This window comes from Vombatus ursinus, unplaced genomic scaffold (genome assembly GCF_900497805.2).
Source record: "Vombatus ursinus unplaced genomic scaffold, bare-nosed wombat genome assembly UNPS02014793.1, whole genome shotgun sequence".
Taxonomy (NCBI): domain Eukaryota; kingdom Metazoa; phylum Chordata; class Mammalia; order Diprotodontia; family Vombatidae; genus Vombatus; species Vombatus ursinus.
In genome coordinates, this window is record NW_020954571.1 from 17,042,956 (window position 1) to 17,063,371 (window position 20,416).

The 20,416-nt window shown below is 38.5% G+C and overlaps 1 protein-coding gene across 2 annotated transcripts in view; it reads left to right on the top strand.

Moving 5' to 3' along the window:
• Positions 1-20,301, top strand: part of AMFR (autocrine motility factor receptor) — a 60,287-nt gene extending 39,986 nt beyond the window's left edge. The window contains exons 9-14 of one of the 2 annotated variants that reach the window (XM_027869434.1): positions 3,982-4,172; positions 6,604-6,707; positions 8,795-8,929; positions 9,333-9,413; positions 11,020-11,204; positions 20,149-20,301. In XM_027869434.1, the coding sequence (XP_027725235.1) occupies positions 3,982-4,172; positions 6,604-6,707; positions 8,795-8,929; positions 9,333-9,413; positions 11,020-11,204; positions 20,149-20,167 (715 nt within the window). In that variant the 3' untranslated portion in view covers positions 20,168-20,301. Of the gene's footprint in view, positions 1-3,981; positions 4,173-6,603; positions 6,708-8,794; positions 8,930-9,332; positions 9,414-11,019; positions 11,205-11,853; positions 14,024-20,148 lie in introns of those variants that run through there. The other variant, XM_027869433.1, reaches the window with a different exon arrangement.
• The last annotated feature ends 115 nt before the right edge of the window (positions 20,302-20,416 follow it).

The window sequence follows — 20,416 nt, forward strand, 5'->3', positions numbered from 1 at the left end:
ATGGTGATGAGATTAGAGGCAATGAGCCTAACCTGGGAGGGGCCTCTGTGGACTTTAAATCAGGCAGAGCTCACGAGATGTAGTATGGAGTTGCAGGTGGAGGTGGTTTGTGTTTCTCAAAATTCTGGGCAAAATTACTTTTTCTCTAGCAATGCTAGTTTTTCAGATATTATTGGCAAAATATTGTCACAGCTGTCAGTTCTTTGAGTATTTGAGGATATAGTTCATCAAGAACTGGTCTTTTAAATTCATCAAAGACAGGTAGGTACATGTTCTGTTCTTATCTTGGGTATCGGCTTCCCCTTAGCAGTTTTTTGTTAAGTGCTTTCCAGTCCAAAGATTATTTGCCTTGCAGAGAAACTAAACAAAAAAAGTATCAAATAGTTCTCTCTATTTCTGTTACTCAGACCAGTCCTCAACAGGGTTTTCTTTGATTCTTTTAACATTCCACATAGCACAATCCAAGTCCTGGTTTGAAGTGAAAATAATCTCTTAATTCTTGAAATTGTTGGTAGATCTCAGAAGAGAGATAAGGCTTAGAAATTTGTAAGTCATCTGCAGGGAAGTGGTAGGTAGTTGAAATAGAAGTGAATGAAATTGTCAGAGTAGAATGAGAAGAGAGAAAAAGAAAAGTTCAAGGATAAGCGTGAAGATGAATAAATATTAAAAGATGAGGACCCAGAAAAAAGACAGACAGTATCAGGACAGTAATCTGTCTACAAAACCTAGGCAAGGGAGAGAACATCCAGTAGGGTTAACTGTGTTCAAATCTGCAGGAGTCAAGGAGGGTGGGTACTGAAAAAAGTCCTTTGGATTTGGCAGTTAAGGACCATTGGTGACTATAGAGAGTATAAATAGAATAGAATGGTGGGAAGTAGCAGGCTTTCTGTAAGAAGTGCTTGAGCTGAACTTTGTATAGTAGAAAGGGGACTGGATTTGGAACCAGAAGGTCTGGTTTCAGATCCTAGTTTAGCCACTTACTAACTAGGTGATGATGGTTCGGCAAGTTATTTGACCACTGGGATTCGGTTTCCATCTGAAAAATTAGAGGGTTAAGTCAGATGATCTCTTCTCTCTTTCATCCTTAAATTTTTGACCCTATGATCGTAAGACAGATGAGGAGGAGGAATGCATTGAAGTTATAGGAGACAAAGATTCCAAGACAGGAGATAGAATGTCAATTTTGGATAATAACTAATAAGCCAATTTGACTGAAATGTGGAGTAGGTCAAGAAAAGAAAATAATATGAAATATTTGAAAAGAATTAAATTCTTTGGAATTAAATTCCACAGTTTTCTATTTACTCAAAGCAATAGCAGGGAACAACTGAGGATTATTTGAGCAGGGAAGTGACTTGTGTTTTAGTAATGTTAATTTGGCAGCTGTGTGGAAGACAAGTTGGATTGGAGAGTAGAGACTAGAAGCAGGGATATGTATAAGGAGCTATTACAGTACGTAGTCCAGAGAAGAGGTAATGAGCCTATGAATTAGGGTGATTGTCATGTGAATGAAAAGAAAGGGAAGGTCATGAAAGAGGTTGAGAAGGTTAAGGTTAACATCCCTGGCAACTGATTTGATATGGAAGTGAGCAAGAGAATTGTTATTTGTTTAAGAATTGTTATTAATTGTTAAGAAAGGTTATAAGCCTGAGTGACTTAAAGATTGGTTATGCTCTCAACAGAAATAAGGAAGTTTGGAGGAGCAGTGGGTTGGGAGTGGAAAGAAGGTAAGTTCCATTTGGGGCCTCTCAGACTTGAGGTGCCAGTGGGACAGTCAGATAGATGACTGTCAGGTACTTGGTAATGCAAGGCTAGAATTCAGAAGAGAAATTATGTTTAATATATAAATTTTTTTGAGTCATTTGCACACATAATTAAACCTTTGGAAGAGCACCAAGAAAGAGGGTTTGGAGAAGGGTGCCCAGGACAGAGCCTTAGAAAATGTCTACAGGTTGGATTGTAGACAAAGATCCAATAAAGGAAACAGGAGTGACTAGGTAGCCGAAGAACCTGAAGAGAGCAGTGCCCCAGAAGCCACGTATCTAGGCAAAGGTGGTGAAAAGTGTCAAAAATTGCAGAGAGGTCAAATAGAAAGAGAAAAAGGCGTCTGATTTAGCATTTAAGAGATCTTATCATCATGGAGATAGTATTTCTGTGGAGTCTTGCCAGACTTTTAAGGGGTTCAGAAATAAGTGGGAGGTGAGGAAATGAGGGCAGTGAGTGTGGAAGACTCTAAAGGGGTTTAATATTCTCCTGGGGGGCTGTGGGTGTGTAAAACATGCATACACATCTGTAAATATAAGATACTGTGAGAAGGGGAAGACCACTAACAACTATGGGGAATCAGAAAAGGCTTCCTGTGGGAGGTGGCATCTGGGCTCTTTGAAAGAGGCTTAGGAGTCTATTGAGATATAGAGGTGAAGAAGGAGTGCATCCCAGGTGTGTGCAAATGCATGGAGGTTGGAAATGGAACCCCAAATTTGGGAAATAAAAATTACGTCAATATGTCTAGAAGGCAGAGAATACATGAAAGGGAATAATGAGAAATAAGTATGGGAAAGACCCAGTATAGGCTGGATTCAGATTGTGAAATTCTTTAAACAAGTTGAGGAGTTTGTCTTTTGCGCATGCAGAAAGGAATCACTGAAAGTGACGTAGGCAGACCTATGCTCTGGAAGATGATTGAGGAGGGGAGAGACTAGAAAGAAGGCAGACCAATTAGGAGACTGTTGCCCATGTGAGAGCTGTGATGATAGCCAGACTAGGGTGATTGGCCCCATGAGTTGTGCAGATAGAATTACTAAGTTTGGATGTAGGAGGTGGGGATGACTGAAATTGCAAAACTGAGTGACTGGGAGAATGATTGTGCCCTGGGTAAAAATAGAGAGCTTTGGAGTAGGGGTGGGTTTAAGGAAGGTTTCGATTTAAGTTAATTTGTGCCAGCTGTGCGTTGGACCCTCTGATAGATGATGTGCAGTTATCTTGCCCTCAAAGAATTTACAAGTACAAAGATAAGTAAATATAAGATATTTTCAAGAGAAATACTAGGCAGTTTCTGCAGTTAGGGTACTCTGACAACTGAATGAATCAGAAAAGCCTCTTGTAAGAGCCAACACTTGAGCTGATCTTTGAAAGGAACAAGAGATAACCAAGATGTGGACTCAATTTCCCCAATCCAAAAAACATTAAATTCCTACTGTGTGGCAAGCATGAGGGGATACAATTAATACAAAGAAAGACAGTCCCTGCCTTCAAGGAGTTTACAGACAAGTGGAGGAGACACACACGAAAGCAGGCTAGAAAGTGGGGGAGGTTGGGGGACTGGACACTGAAAGCCCAGTTTCTGCCCTCCATAAAGGAAAGCTTTAGGAAGAGTTTGGTACTCCACCTTCCAGAAGGAGGGGAGGCTGGGGAAGATTGTGTCAATCAAGACTTGTTGGCTGCTTGGTGATTAGATTAGAAATGATGAGCTTATTCTGGGAGAGGCATCAAGTAATAGATGAAAGTAGAGACAAAATCTGTCAGTTGAAACCTAGGGAAGTTATGAACAAATAACACCCTTTAGTTTTTCTTTTTGCCCGTGGAAAGTAAGAAAGAAGTTTGTATAGAGAACTCAAAATAGACATCTATGTTAATTTCTATTAAATTCTTTACAGGTGGGTTTTTTTTAAAATAATACAGGTAAACAAGTTTCCCAAAGGTGGGTTGTTTTACTTATCCCCAATATTGTTCTTAAAGAATATTTGAATACCTTAAACGTTCAAAGTGGTCTTATTGTGACTTTAATTTTTTTTTGCCCACAAAGTAATATATTTACCTGAAGTTGACCAGTGATGTTCCTTTATATACAGGTGATATAAAGCATTGTTGGATAATGGAATGCATTCAGAATAGTATTTGGTAATTTTTCTAGAGGCATTTGTAAGAGCAATCGAGCATATTAATTCTTCTCATGATTGAAAAATTGATATTTTTCATTAGCTCCTGCCTCCGCTCCTGGCTTGAACAGGATACCTCCTGTCCTACCTGCAGAATGTCTCTGAATATTGCTGACAATAATCGAATCCGAGAGGACCAGCAAGGGGAGAACTTGGATGAGAATTTGGTGCCTGTGGCAGCAGCTGAAGGCCGACCTCGCCTAAACCAGCATAACCACTTCTTCCACTTTGATGGTTTGTTAGTTGTTTTTAACCATCTGAGACTCCCCCCAAATCCTTATCCCCAAACCAACCAGTCTGATCACAGAACCTTAGATTTTGCTTCTGTCTGTTGAATTTGTTTAACCTTGGATAGTGTTTTCATAGTATGGTCCTAGATTTAGAATGGGTGTGGGAACCCTGATCCCATGTAGTCCGGTCACTTCCAGTGTATAGAGGAGGAAAGCCCAAAAAAGGCTGAGTGACTTCTCCAAGGTTACACAGGCTGTAAAAAGCAAAGTCAGGATTTAAATCTAGGTTCTCTGCCTCCAGATCCAGGAGACTTTTCATTGAAGGCATCTCTTCTTTATAAAGAAAACAGAAAAAATGAGTATTTTTGTAAATGGCTAGATCTTGACTTTGAATTTAATTCTGTAAGCAAACTCCTTTGTAACTCTACCCTTCACTTTTTTTTTTCCTTTTTTTAGGGCTAGGCAGTGGGGTTAAGTGACTTGCCCAGGGTCACACAACTAGTAAGTGTTAGGTGTCTGAGGCCAGATTTGAACTCGGGTCCTCCTGAATCCAGGGCTGGTGCTCTATCCACTGCGTCACCTAGCTGTCCCCACCCTTCACTTTTAAGACAAAAACTTGACCTTTAGGCAAATTTCTCAGGAATATCAGTAAAGAGTGGAGTTGCAAAGGTAAAGGAATTTGGACTTCCAGCACTGAGGGAGAGTATTAAACCCATGCCAGCTTAAATTTTAAAAATAGAATTAAATTTGACTTCTTTGGATTGGGGATGAGAGAGAATGGAGTCAAAGAGGCTAATCAGGCTAGTTTAATAGTCTATGCAAAAGCTGGTGTGGGCTTGACTAGGGTGAAAGCTATGTGAATAAAAGGTGACTAATATGATACATGTGAAGACAACCCAAAAGATTTGTCAGGTAATTGGTTATGGAGGGGTAAGGGAGGGTAAAGAGCTGAGGATCCCTCCAAGGTGTAGTGAGACTCAGAACAAAAATACATTGGTTAAGGAGAAGGTAAGTTTAAGGGGAAAGAAAATGAGTTTTGTTTTGGATGTACTGAGTTTGAGAATGCCTGTGGGACAGCTGGATATTTAGCAGGCAGATGGTAATACAGAACTGGAATTCAGTGGGGAGAGATAATAAATGGATTTTTAAGTGTGGAAGTCAGGGCAGTTAGGTGGTACAGTGGATAGAGCACTGACCCTGAAGTCAGGAGGACCTGAGTTCAAATCTGGTCTCTGACATTTGACACTTACTAGCTGTGTTACCCTGGGCAAGTTGCCCAGGCAAAAAAAAAAAAAAGTGTGTAAGTCCTCTACAAAGAGATAGAGACTATAAATGCACCCGTATGAACTCTTAAGTGTAGAGAAAGAAGGAAAAATGCTCAAGGGCCCTGGAGTATGCTTTCACATAGGTGCTGGGATGTGGAATTCAGCAAAAGAGAGTGAGGAGAAAAGCCAGAATAGAGCATTAGCATGAAATCCAGGGAGGAGAGCATAACCAAAAGGACAGCATCATAACTAAAGAGGTTGGGTGACCTTGAGGATAGTTTTAGCTCTGAGTTGGGAGGTTGGGTTGGGGTAGAGATGAAAAATTGGTCTGGGGTGCCTGTGAAGGTCCAGATCACCCTGACCAACATATAGGAGCTGCTTCAGAGATGACGGACTAGTTTCTAGGTATGCTTTGAGAAGTCTGGCAGCTCCTTGAATAATTCAAGACCATAAGTACATTGTGATAGGTATGGATTTGTACATATATTCCTGGACCATGATTATCCTGAGCTTTTAAGTTCAGGCTGCCACAGAGGAGAGCAAATGCGAGGCATGCATTCTTCTGTTGAATATCCACAAACCAGCTGGGTTGTCCAGACCAGCCATTACCCTTCCCTAGAATGGGCTGGCCCTGTGGATACAACCAGTGAACTCTCTTTTGCCCCCACCTCTGAAAAGGTGCTTTAACTATGAAAGGATAAGGCAGGTATTAGATTGAGGTGATTGCTGTTATTTGGTATGATTTGATATTTACTCAAGAGATTCCCCATCCCCTTTCTCAGCATACTAATAAAAATCTTTGTCAGGGGGTTGATAGGGCAGGGAAGAGACAAAGAGAAGCGTAAGGCCTGATAAAAGGTTAAAACTGATCATCGTGGAAAGAACAGTTTGTCAAGTGTTGAGTACAGAAGCCAGATTTTTCTAGGAGTTATGCTGTGAACAAAAGAAATGTGGGATGAGTGGTTTGAGATGTTTTTTTTAAGAATGGGTGAGTTAGGAAGTCCATTACTTGAATATTTACATTGTAGTTTGATACAGTGGGGAAAAAAGAAGTTCAATAAGGACTAAGTAAGGGTGAAATGAGGGACGTTGAATCCTCTCTGACATTGGGAGAGAAATTTGAAAATTTCTGGACTTTCATACCTACATGTTCTTCCTATCTACCTTTAGGTTCCCGAATTGCTAGCTGGCTGCCCAGTTTTTCAGTGGAAGTGATGCATACCAACAACATCCTGGGCATTACTCAAGCAAGCAATTCTCAACTTAATGCAATGGTAAGCATGGTTTTAAAAAATTCCACATTTTCTTTGTAACTGTCAATTTTACATTGAGAGGAATGAAAATATCCAACTTCTTTAAACGGGATATTTGAGAAGAAAAAGCTGAGAATTCTTCCTGTTGTATACAAATTTTTTTTTTATCTTGCTCAACTCTGCAGTTTGCAAATTTTTAAGGGTAGTAAAATTCTCATTCAACAAAAAAGACCTTGAGATTTTTTGTTTTGTTTTTTAATGTCTAAAGGTAAGCTTTGGCTTTGATCTTGCTACAGGTAAGCAGGGTTAAAAGGTGTGTCCAGAGCATTTTATTTTCTCCGCTGTGTTTGAGTCCTATTTTTTGACTTCTTTTCACTTGTTTCAGTCAAAATGTCTTTCAAGAGTCAATTTCCAAAGTGAATATTGATCATTTAATGATGTGTCAAATGGTGGTGCAGTCTAACAATATTTCATTTATTTTTTCCTTGTGGTTTTCCATGGTTTATACTTGTTATTTTTCTGGGCTTCCTATGGTACCATTTTAAACATTTAATATTCTTACTTTTTAAAATAAGAAAGTTGCAAGATCCTTTCTCATCCTGTTAAAGCACAAAGGAAAATTGAGTTGTATTGTGGCGATCTGAACCTATAGGGCCTCAGTTTGCTTATCTGCAAAATGAGAAGTTATTATTAAATAATTTTTAGAGCTGTCCAGAAGTAAATCCTGTAACATTACTGATTGCCTTTTAGTAATGTTCTAGGAGCAATATTCCATTAAGCCAGACAGTGTCATTTCTGGGATGTTATGCTATAGACTAGGAGATTTCTGCTTTCTTTTGTTTTTTTAAGCTCGCTGTCCCCAGGCTAATCTGTTCTGGGGCATTGATTGTGGTGCATAGCTATTTTAGAGTCAAGCAGTTTTCAAAGCTTCAAAGCTTGGCAGGTGGAGCCCACTTTTTTTTTTTTTATTAGAATTATTACAACTTAGCTGAAAGTGTAGGGTGTTCAGAGACCTCAGGCAGGTTAACAGCTGTACTTCAGGAGGACATAGTAGTTTGGAATGGACTCTGTTCTTAGCACAACTAATTTTTTCAAAAATCTTCATAAAAGTATTTAATATACTGTAGGAATATTGAAGTTATTTCAGTGTGGTTTCTGATTTGCACCTTTGTTTTTGTTAATTGATTTTCTGCTCCTGTCACTGATCTGTACAAATCCTTGGGCAAATATGGTTGGTCCTGAACACATTTTATTGCAAATACTATTGATAGTCTAGAGCAGTGGTTCTTAGATATTTCAAATACAAAAAACTAATTTTAGGTACCATCTTTGTTGGTATGTGTAGTATTCACACTTAAGAATAGTTGTCCTTCTCTTTCTACCATCATGATTCTTAGTACCATACCTTCCTAGAGGAAGCTACTGTTGTTCCTTGGGACTGTTTTCTTCCCTTTTACCACTGCTGTTGCCACTGAAGACCTGAACTATTTCCTACCAAAGATCATCACTGCCCAAATAACAACATTAACTGGCTTGTATACCTTTTATGGTTTATAGGTCTTTACCTCTGCCCAGAACTCTTCCTGCTGCCTGGGATATACTGCTTATTGTGGACAATGAGCATCCTAATTCTCATTGAGTGGAGGATTTCCGAGTTTCAAATTGAAATAATTTTCCCTGTAGATAACAATGTTGGATGTGATAGATTCATTAGTACTACTAGTTCATGATCTAGTTCGGTTACATAATAGGTTAAAATAGATTTGGTGAACTTAACCACTGCATTGTTTCTTTGGAAAAATACATTCCAAGTAAACTTTTGGAATACAACCTGTTCTTAAGTTGAGGGGTGCCTGAAATTTCCAATCCTTATGGCCTTGGAGAATGCTCAACTTTAAAAATAATTACTTCGATCTCAAAAGTGCCAGTATTCTCTATATTCATTATAGAATGTGATTCCTTGGTATGTTCTTCTGTTAGAAAATTTTTGTAGATTTCTTGAATATTTTATAATTAATGTTGTTCTCAGATCTTTCTCTGGTAACTATGAGTGCTTTAAAAGGGTTCAATTTGCTCTTTGATCCCCAGATACGCTTTTGTTCCCACAGGCTCATCAGATTCAAGAAATGTTTCCCCAGGTACCATACCATCTGGTTCTACAGGATTTACAACTGACACGTTCAGTTGAAATAACAACAGACAACATTTTAGAGGGACGAATTCAAGTACCTTTCCCTGCACAGGTCAGTTTTGAGTTCTAAGAATGGCAAAAATTGCTTCCATTTACAAGGCAAATTAATTTCTGGTATTCATACAGTACTTAAAATATAAAATACTTTGTGATCTGTTCTGATAGCTCTAAGGAAAATTAAAAGAAAAATTAAATAGATCTGATACTTAGCATAAATAGTAATCTTTGAAAATTCTGATTTCTGTAGAAAGTTTCTCTGTCCTTTTTAAAAAGCGTTTGTAGAATTTTGTATTTTTTCCTTCATAATGACCAATTATATATTAATATGTTATGCCACTGATACCAGAGTTTTCTTGGGCCCACCCCATGTATTGCCAATATCGTTTTTTCACCTTTCAGTGACTCTGCTAGATGTAATATGTTACTATATGCAATCTGTTTGGTTTCCCTTTTAGCGGCCAGACAGCCTTCGACCTGCATTGAACAATTCTGTAGAGAGGTCAAATGACCAAGAAGAGAATGAAATCTCTGCTCAGGTAAACTCACATGAGTAGTTAAGAGAGTATGCTTTTGTGTATGCAAAAAAGCAGTATTCCCCCTCCCCTGCAAAACACACAGACACACTCATGGTATCAACATGATCTAGGGAATTCTTTGCCTATTTTTATATTTTAGGGCAGTGTTATCAAACTCAGAAATGGTGGCTATTAATACATTCATAAGGATCCTTGCAGGTTGCAAACTGACTTAGTTTTAAAATGTAATGTTATCTATGTTTTACGCATTTTTATTTTTCTTAAATATTTCCCAATTACATTTTAATCTGGTTCAGATTGCACTCAGGAGTGTTGGGAGTTGTGTGTTTGACCTCACTGTTCTAGGGAATTCTTTTTTTAACCTAGTATTAGGTTCTTGTATGAAAAATTTGGTTTGACATTAGTTAAGACTACCTGTTCTGTCTTATATACTATATTTATATGTGCTTCTAATAGGGAGTAATGTGACTATTGATGCTAGTTATACTTGTCATGGAATCAAAGCTTTCATTTAAAAATTCTTAAACTGAATAGCTTATCATTTGAAAAAAGTAAATGACATTCTCTCTGCTATTTACTATGTGAACTTGGGTGAACTTACTATTTCTCTCTCTGGGCTTCAATTTCATATCTGTAAAATGAGAAGGTTAGTTTAGATAGTACCAGTAGCTTTTTCCAGCTCCTAATCCTCTGATTGGTTGAACCAGACAGATTGTGTTGTATTAGAGTTACAGTGTTGCTCTAGAGCAGGGCTTCTTAAACTTTTTCCACTTGCGACACCTTTAGCACTTCTTAAACTGTAGGGCGAGACCCCATATGAGATTTAAGAAGCGCTGCTCAAGGTTGGGCTTTTAATATTCTTCCCAAAGTCGCTTGAATCTTTTAAAAAACATTTTATTCTTTGTTCTTACAGTTTCCTAACTACTTTTTACTAGTCAATCTCTTGGGAGTGCCCATTTACTCATTTTGAAGAAAATGTCACTAGTTTTGATATTTCCAACTTAGAAAATTAAAATGTTCTCATTTTACTTCTAAAAAGTAAAAACTAGGAGTCATATGAGGTTGTCATTCCATCCTTTTGGTTAATCTCTTTCTGCTTGCCCCTGTATCTTTTTTGCCTTGTTATAAATCTGGTGGAGAGACTTGTGATTTGGGGTGTTTTTTAAGCAAGTAGTGGAATTTATCAGAAGATATCCGAGACACAGATGTAACATCTTATTACTATTATTTCTCAGATTGCAGTTTTTAAATTTGGATTTGAGTATTTCTCTTAGTATTATATGGGTCTGATTATATTTCCTTCATTTCCAGTGTTCTTATTTTCCTTTGCTAAAGCTCATAAAGAATTCTAAAGAGCCATGGGGGTAGTATGAGTAGGTCATCATGGTGCCCTAAAAATAACCCTAGACTTGGAGGCTCTTAAGTTTACTAGATGTGTGATTGTGGACAAGTTTCTTTGAGCCTCAGGTTCCTCTTCTGTAAAATACAGATGTTATATCTCCTGTCACAGGATGGTTTTGAAGAAAGCATCTTGTGGACCTTGAAAGCATTTTAGAAATGCATTTTGTTATGATGATGATTCCTAACTTTGATCTTCTCACCCCAGGCTGAGCATGGGCCCCTTGACCTCAGTCCCAGGTTGGAAGAGATAGCAGACTTCAGTGAGGTAGAAGCTGAGCCCAATGATGTAGAGGACTTTGAAGCCCGAGGGAGCCGTTTCTCCAAGTCAGCTGATGAGCGACAGCGAATGTTGGTACAGAGGAAGGATGACTTGCTGCAGCAAGCTAGGAAGTAAGTTGATTCTTCGGAGCCATCTCTAGAGGTTAGGTTATGTGTAAATCCTAATTCATACCTTCCCTGATTGGTGGGACAAGTTTTCCCTGAGCAATGTCTCTTCAGTAAGGGACTTATGTGTTACACTAAGTACACAAGCATTGATGGTAAGTCTGTATGTGTGCTTAATTGCTGTATGCTACCTTGTTATCTCTTATGCACAGTCAGTTGTACACATGTGTGTCCTTTCATGTTTGTAGGTGATATTGTTGCATATAATCTCTTTGAGGTCAAGGGACCATATCTTGCTTGGTTTGCTCTGTAATGCAGGGTGTCCCCCAAAAGTCTTTGTGTAGTTTTAAGCTCTTCCTCTTAGGACACCCTGTATATGTTGCATAGGGCCTTCATGCAAATTAGTACTTATTAATGTAGTGTTTTTTGATGAGGGTGACATGCGTAATGTAGTTTAGATCTCTAATAGCTATATCAAACCCAAATAACATTTTAGTCCTTTTGTATCCATTTGACCCATGTCGTTTTACTGGGGCATAGAGAACTTTTATTAGCTTGATCTAGGAATGAGGCATTATCTTTTTCATGGGGAAGCTCCATCCCAGAGCCTCTCTCTTTGCATCTCTCATCCTATTCCTTCCTTACCTCCTTACAGACGTTACTTAAACAAAACTTCTGATGATGATCCAGCCTCAGAGAGCTGTCTACTCTCGGAGAGCCTATCCTCTGATCCTGTGACCCAACGCCGTAGGATGTTGGCTGCTGCTGCTGAACGAAGACTTCAGATGCAGCAGAACTCCTAGCGTTCTCTTTTGCCCTCCTCTGCCACCTCCTCATGAGCAGTGTGCCGAGCTGCTGTCCTTCATCCCAGGAGGAAGAGGCCTTTCCCCGTTCTGCCAGCTATGTGGAGGAGTGGGCTTGACTGCATTGCCGCTGTACAAAGCATGTGGTCTTACTAGTGTTGGGCAGCTGACAAATTTAATCTTTTTTTGTGATATTTTCTATGTGATACTTCTCCAGTTCCCTTGCCCACTCTGGGGGAAAAAAAGCCAATTTTAATCTTAGGCATTATCTCTGCTGGCACTGACTAAACTGTCAGGTTGGGTTGGAGTAGCAAGGGGTAGTCTGGAAGGGCAGCCAGAGGCCCAGTGGCAGGCAACTTAAACTACCTGCTTTATATACATAGGTCACTGAAGGTACTAGTATCTTAGTTAAAAAAAAAAATCTGGCAGGGACATGCACAGAAAAATTCATAGAATGCTTACTAGATCAGCTAGCAAGCCTCTGCTTACCACAGAGGCATTCATTGTGTTTTAAAGGCCACCCCCACAGCAGTTCTCCCTCTTCGGAAAGAAGGGACGTGTGAGGAATCATGGGAAATGAGTCCTTGGCGTGACAGCAGAAACAAGAGGTCATTTGGCTATATAATTGAAAGATGAAAATAAATAGCCTACAGGGAAGTAACCTCTATTTAGCTCAGCCCATCAGTGGTTTAACCTTTTTATGCCTCTTTGCCCTAAGCTTGTTTTATTTCCGTTAATTCTGGTGCTGCATCCCTTGTGTATGCATCCATGTGTCCTTTCATTTTCCTTCTGTGCATTTCATTGACACCTTTAGATGTTGGGAAGGTCAGCGCAAAATGGGTTAAACAGTGAGCACTAGTTTGGATTTTTGATTCAGTGTTACAGTATGTTTGGTAATTGGAAAGTCTATGGGTTTGGTCCTTGGAGTGGCGAAGGACATAGGTCTAGTAAATGAGATAGTCATTATCAAAGGGCTTTGTTGAAGGAATAAAAAAAAAAAAACTTTGGTGTCTTGGGCCCTGTATTTTGGTAACTACTCCAGTTAGCTTAATTACACTTAGAAAGGTAAGAAGTTGAGTCCACCTGCCTTCATAGTAGGTCCTGTTCCCTAACGTTTTCAAATCCTTCACATATTTGATGTTAAAGATCTGAAACGCAATCATAGGTTACACAGTTCAGTTTGTCCCGTTGGAGTAATTTTTAAAAATTAAACATAATCTTATCAATCCTTTTGGGAAGAATCCAGTATTATCTAGAATTATTGGCAAAGTTAAATGTTTTGGGTTTTTTTTTTTTAATGGCAAGTTTCTAGGCTGTTTAAAGGTAATTGGGAAAAGGGTGGAATAGTAAATATGTAGGCAGAGATAATTTATTTCAATAAATTTTTCAAAAGCCTTACATTATAGTGCTGTTCAGTAAACTTTTGGAAACTTCTATGATTTTTTTTTTTTTTTTTTTGCTGAAAGCATAGTTATTTGTTTCTGTTTTTATTGTTAAAATAATAAAAAGCGAATTCTTCTGGGTGTGTCATGGTTGGAATCTAAGCCCTTTCTCAGAGGTGCCAACTTTGAATACCACTTTAGTTTCCATGTGTTATTCTCATGAAGTGTTTTTCCATAAAGCCATTTTTTTTCCCACTTTTTAGTCTGGTTTAATTTTCCATTATATTTATTGGAGAAGGTAAAACGAAGATTATCTTCCTTATGGTATCACTGTCCAGATTCCTACAAGTAGCAGAGAAAAAACTTTTTGATATACTATCTTAATTTACATATTTAGCACCTTTCACAAAGACATACTTCCACATTTGATATTGCTGATTGTAATAATTGGATTCAATACTGACTGGATTCTGTGTGACAAAGGCTTATAAAATTTGAAATGGAATGCTACTTATAGTAATTAATTCTTGACTTAATGTAGCAGAGACATGGAAATATTTGGAGGTTACTCTTAGGACTGTTCTTTTTTCTTGTCCAGGATACATCAGTATATCATGGTGATAAAAGTGATAAATATTAAGGTGGCTCTGTGATTTCATCAGTGTGGGTATTTCCTCCATCTTTGTTTTATCATCTGTGCTGCTGTTCAGTCATGTCTGACTCTTCATGACCCCATTTGGGGCAGAAGTACTGAAGTGGTTTGCCATTTCCTTCTGCTTTTTTTTTTTTTTTAAACAGGTGAGGAAACTGAGTCATACAGATTTTAGTGACTTGACAGGGTCACACAGCTAGTAAGTGCCTAAGGCCAGATTTGAACTTGGGTACATGAGTCTTTCCGATTCCAGGCCCAGCACTCTATCCACTCCACCAGCTAGCTGTTTATATCATCCTGTGCAATTGTTCAGAGATGGTGGTGTTTCAGGATTTGCAGTCATACGTTTGTATTAAAAAGATGAATCTTTGCACCAGTGAACAGCTTGGAATCACTGAAAGCACTCCAAGATAACACAGTCTACTCTCTTCTTATTTAGTTCTAGACCCAACTTATTGTCCATCTTCAATGCTTATCTCAGATATATGTACTTATGTATTAATAAAATGAACTTTCCATTCAACTGCAGGTCATAGTCTGGGCAATAGGTGTTTATTTTTTCCTATGTGAATTGTTAGGCTAGGTCTTGAGTATTAGGTGAGGAACATTTGTAAGGCACCTACCAAAAGTCTTTTTCCTCAAGGAACTTCCATTCTACTGGGGAAATGCAATGTGTTCACAGATAAGTAAATATGAGGCACTTTGAGGAGAGAGCAAGTACTGATTTGGGGAAGGAGTGATTAAGAAGGGCTTTGAGAAAGAAGTGGCACCCGGGTTGACCCTTGATGGAATCTAGGTATCCCAAAAGGCAGAGGTGAGGAAAGAGTGCATTACAGTCTTTGCAGATTCATGTACAAAAAGACATTTCCAAGTCTAAGTTCAAGGATAGCTAATAGACCAGTTTGTTGAATATAAAGTTTGTGATGGAGAGTTAACATGAGATGAATCTGAAAGGTAGTTGGGAGCTAGATTACTGAGTGTTTTAAATGCTAGTTTGAGTTTTGTATTTTGTCCTAGAGGCAACAGAGTACTCCTGAAGATTGGGGAAATTCTGTAATATTTGGGAGTTTAATGCAATTAACCCAATATTTGCCACAAACAAACCTTATATCTATAGGAAATTCCCCTTCTTTTTGAATCTGGCACAGAATTTCTCTGTAGCTTATGCCACACTTGATATTAGTAATCATGGGGCACCCCAATAGCAGTTTTCTCTGTATTTATCAGAGAATTTTGCCTGGTGTTGATACGCATGGGAGATTCCTTGTGGAAGAAGAGACTTCAGTATTTTTGGTTTTGTGTCAAATGCCTTCCTGAAATCAGTAACCAAACATTGGCATCTTATATCCTTGGTGTCTGTTAGATCTGTGGCAATAAAAATGGGCTTCTGATAGAGAAGGCTAAGAAAGACCACTTGTTCTCATATTTTCATCAAGGACGTGTAGATATACAAGGATTTTTATGAAGATAAGAAAATAGATGTATGAGTTAATACTTAATGAAGTTTTTCTGAAAACCTTTTTTTTTTTTAAATAGTAATTATCATTCATGACTCCATTCTTTTGGAATCTTTGCCTTGAGTACCATTTCAGTTTCCTCATGTTGAACATCATGGACTGAAATGTTAAGGCGCAAATTTGTTGATGTTAACTGATTATGAAGATAGATCATTATAGAAATGTTGACAAAAATGTTTTTCATTTTATTCACTGAATGCAAGTGCCATTCATAAATTCTTAGGATAATGTGGGTCATTTGGGTCTCATGCCAAGATTCTGTAGACTTACTTTCCCTGCCTACATAAGGCAATACTAGTAATCTTTTACAATCCTCTTCCATGAAATTTTTAAGTGAGTTTGTTTTCTAAACTGCCCTTGGCTTCCAGATCTCTCATTCTGATAAAGCTCATAGAGTTAGAGCCAGAGTGGACCTTGGGGATCATCGAGTCCAAGCCCGTCATTTTACAAGGTGAAGAAACAGATTCAGAAAAGAGCTAGAAATGATGTCCAATATTAATATCTTTACATTTTTCCATTTCCAAATATAATTATAATGTGATTATTGTTTTTCATCATGAATGGCTTCTTTGAATAGATTGGAACTGTTTCAGTTCATAGCCTTTACCTGTTCTAATTTGATGTTGATTTTGGCCTTTGCTCTAACCAGTCTATATTCTGACTTCAACACAACTGATTCTGATATGACTCCTTACATCAATAACCATTTGTTCCTGTTTAAGATATAATTAATTTAATTTTTGCTGAAGTTCATTTTAAATCTCAGTTTCATTCATCCCAGGTTTAGCCCTTAAACTAAATTGTGAGAGCTAGGTATTAGAGAAAGGATGTGGAAAGAGAAGCAGCTATGGGAATTTAGGTAGGGATAGTCATTGGATTTTTTTCCGCTCCTGTAGAAGTCACTTTCCTGCAACATGACCCCCTTGCAAGTTTCTCATTCTCTTAAGGAACTTGGTGAATTCTTTTTGAAAACTCCATCTGCTGAAATTAAGAACCCAGCTCTTGGTTCTGTCTTTATTGGAAGTAAAGAATAGTAAATTACTGTCTTCTGTAGAATGTTTTGCTAAGTCATGTCTTTTTTTTTTTTTTAACCTTTTTTTTCCCCTGGCTAATTCTATTTCTCCTCCTCATTTTTGTCATTTTTTCTTTCTATACCCTGTACCCAGTTTTTTTGGGGGAGGGAGAGAGGGTTTTCCCATCCTCTCCTAAAATCAAAAGTGCCTTGAGATAAGCATGGCTTTTATACAAAGGGAGAGGGAATTTGTATGTCTTTATGTTTGCCTAGGGGTAAGTTCATTGGCACAGGCACATCGCCTGCCTAGAATGTGTTTTTGTTTGAAGCCATTTGAACCGAGGTCTTTGGAATTCACCTTTCACATGTACCATTTTACTTTGAGTCAGTGAAAGCTACCTGGGGAGTTTGACCTTATCCATTTTCTCTATGGTTTGACTTTGAATTGGAAATATTATCTGAACTGAAGGAAACAAATCAGAATAAATGGGATCAACTTCTGAGTTGACACTAAAAGACCATGGCCTAAAATGAAAAAGTAGAGTATCAAAGGAAGACTATAGCCCCACCAACAGAAACCCTTCTTCCTTAGGACGTGAGCCCAAATCATTGCTGCATTTATTCTATCTGAACTGTAAGATTCTCCCTGACTTGCTCCCGCTCTGTCTAACCAATACTTCCCACTATTCTTTGATAAAAACAGTCTTTTGCAGTTAATACATATTGTTCTTTGCTTGTTTCATGTGTGTGCGTGTTGTCTCCCTACCTGGATTGTAAGCTTCTTCAGAACCAACGACTCATGCTTCTGTGCCCCCTTACTACCCATTATAGGAGGAGGAGGAGGTTCCCTGAACTTCTCCTATCTTAGCGCTTTTGTTTGCCCTACATGTTGGGCCTGGAATACTAAACTGCTCATCCAATGCTTGCCTTTCCTTCAAGGCCCAGCTCAAATGTCTTCTGATGGCTATAGCACAGAGGATCTCTCTCTCTCCTTTAGCCCACTGTAATGTAACACTTTCACCCTCTACCTCATGTTGTAGTTTGCAGGCTTATAGGACTGATGCCTGGATGAGACCTTAGAGATCATCTAGTCTAACTATGCTTCCTCCTCCTCCCTGCCTTGCCCCCATTTTATAGAGCAGAAAACAAGCTAAAGAAATGGAAGTGATTTGCTCAAGGCTGCACAGGTAGTAAAGAGCAGAGATGGAATCAAAATCCAAGCCTTCTGATGCTAAATCCGTTATACCAGTTGTATGTCCACGTCTCTGGCTTACAAAATGTCGACTTCATGAGGACAGAGGATTATATTCCCAACTGCACCTAATATAAGAATCTGCACTTGGTACTCAAAAATACTGAAAAGATTTGCTGAAGTGATGTAAGAATAGGCAATGAATGTTTGCTGACTAATTTTCTCCAGGCTATTTAAGCCTGGAGTTTTTATTGTTATTGATAAATAGGAGCCTAGGCCAGAAAAGGGGATTCTATATGCCTTGTGTGTCCTTTGCATCTTAGGTTATTCCCTCAGTCTTTCTCATTTTAAGGCCAGGAAGGAGAAATCTCTTCAATTTTTGGCAAGATCAATTTTGCAGTTAGGAATAGAATCCTGTGTAGGTGTGGCCTATTATATTCACCAATCAAAGCACCTCCCAGACTACAATATGGGTCTTAGCTCTACACCCTCAAACTAGCATTTTTGAAAGGATTCAACTTTCAAGGGGGTGGACAGTTCTTACCAGTATCAGGGAGCAAGAGGCTTCAAGAACTCAGATATGGCTTGGACCACATCAACTACATGTCCCTTGGAAGGTATTTAACCTTGAAGGTGGCTTCCTAGTCATGAAACTCTTCTAGCCGCTAAACTGCCTCTTTGACAAGACATGCAAAAGAGCTAAGTTTCCTTCAATGCATTTTGCTATAGTCGGAGCACTGGATTCATAAAACTTGGATTCATACACTGACTCACACTTAATAGCTCTTTGGCCCTTGATAAACCAATTTGAGTCTCAGTTTCTTCATTTTTAAAATGGAGAGAATGCTTGCACTCCTGACTTCAGGTATGTCATAAGGAAACTGCTTAAAGTACATTGTAAATGTGGCTTGTCATATGGCCTAGATGAGCAACTGAAGGGATCTCACTCTTAGCAGTCAGTGGCCCAGGGATCACAAGTTTATAACCAGAGTTTGGTTTCTGCAGGCTAAGTCGCCAACCTTGATAGAGCGATGGCCGGGCATCAGAACAAGGCAGTTGAGCCATGGTGATCAACTTTCTATCTTGGTCAGAGATTCCTCAGACCTGCTTCCTTTGCCAGCAGGCAAAGTTAGTAATAGGATCTTCTCACAGATTCATTATGAGCATTTCTCTCTGGCTGGTGGTGCAGGTTAGGGTAGAGGTAGCATGAGGGTGGTGGTTGGGCCTGAGAGAAACTAGGTTTTGCTTTATCAGGAGACCAAAAGTCATCTGCTCCCCCCCTCCCATCTTAATTCATCCAGAAAGAAATCAATGGAGTGGAATGATATTGAGGAAAGGGAAATAATGACATCTGTATAGTGCTTAAAAGTTTGCAAAACATTACTCATATTTCATATAAGCCTTTGTGACAAACATATGAGATAAATTCTACAGCTATTACTGAGGCCCATTTTTACAGATAAGGAAAGTAATACTAGAAGAGGTTAAGAGATCTCTTCAGGGTCACACCATGTCAGAGACATGATGTAAACTCACTTCTTCCTGGTTCCATGTCCAGCACTTTACCCATTATACCACACTGTGCATGGTGGGGTTTTCCTATTATACCAAGTTTTCTGTGCTAGGGCATTGGAAGAAAACTTGGAAGATGACTGCATGCTTTAAACCCACTACTGACCAAAGACCAAATTCATAAGACCCAGAGAAGAGGAGTGGGAGCAGCTGTGAGGCCTAATTTATCCTGACCATGTTTGTTTGTTTCTCCCCCATTCAAATGTGAGCTTCTTAGGGGAGAGATCCTCAGTGCTTAGCACAGTTCCCGATAAATAGTAGGTGCTTAATAAATGCTTGTTTGCTCCCAAACCCAGAATAAAAGAACAAGTTATCTTTTACTTTCCATGAATGGAAGAAACCCAAACCAAATGATCATAGTCTCAAGAATACAGACAAACATTCTCTTTATTGAGCTACACATGAATTTCCATTAGTCAGAGAAATAGACTGGCAGTGTGTAAGATAATCACAGAAACCTCACTGATTGGGAATAGAAAGGCTTAGAAAGACCCATGGGCTTTTTTTTCTTTTTTTTCCTTTTTTTTTTTTTTAAAGTTTGTGTGTGTATGTGTTTGTGTGTTTTTGTTTTGGTTGCTTCCTCTTTATTTGAAATGTCTGTGACTGGTTCTGTCGCAAAAGTCTTAAAAGTGAAATTGTGAAGAGGTCTAGGGGTTTGGTTACTAATCAAAGTAGAAATGACAAAGGACATGAAAATGGTGGCTTTGATGTAAACACTACATTCGATTTTTTTAAAATTTGTGTGTGTAGGATTTTTTTTTCTGTTTTGTGGTGTTTTAAAATTTTTTTTGTGTTTTTAATTTTTGTTCTGTTTCTGCAGCACAAACATCTCCACATGAGAGAGAAAACACAATCCACTAAAACAAAGGAGGAAGAAGGAAGAACAGCACAAAAGAAAAGCATTCACTAGGAAGGTTAAGAACTTAAAAAAAAAGTTTAAAAAAAAAAAAATGAAACCCTAAGATCCCCTAAAGAGCTTAGAAGCCTGTCTTGGCATGTGATACACAGTATTTGTCAGGACAAAAAAAAAAGTCCAGATAAGAAAATAAAAAAGTATGGGAGGAAAATAGGGAGAGAGAAAATATAAA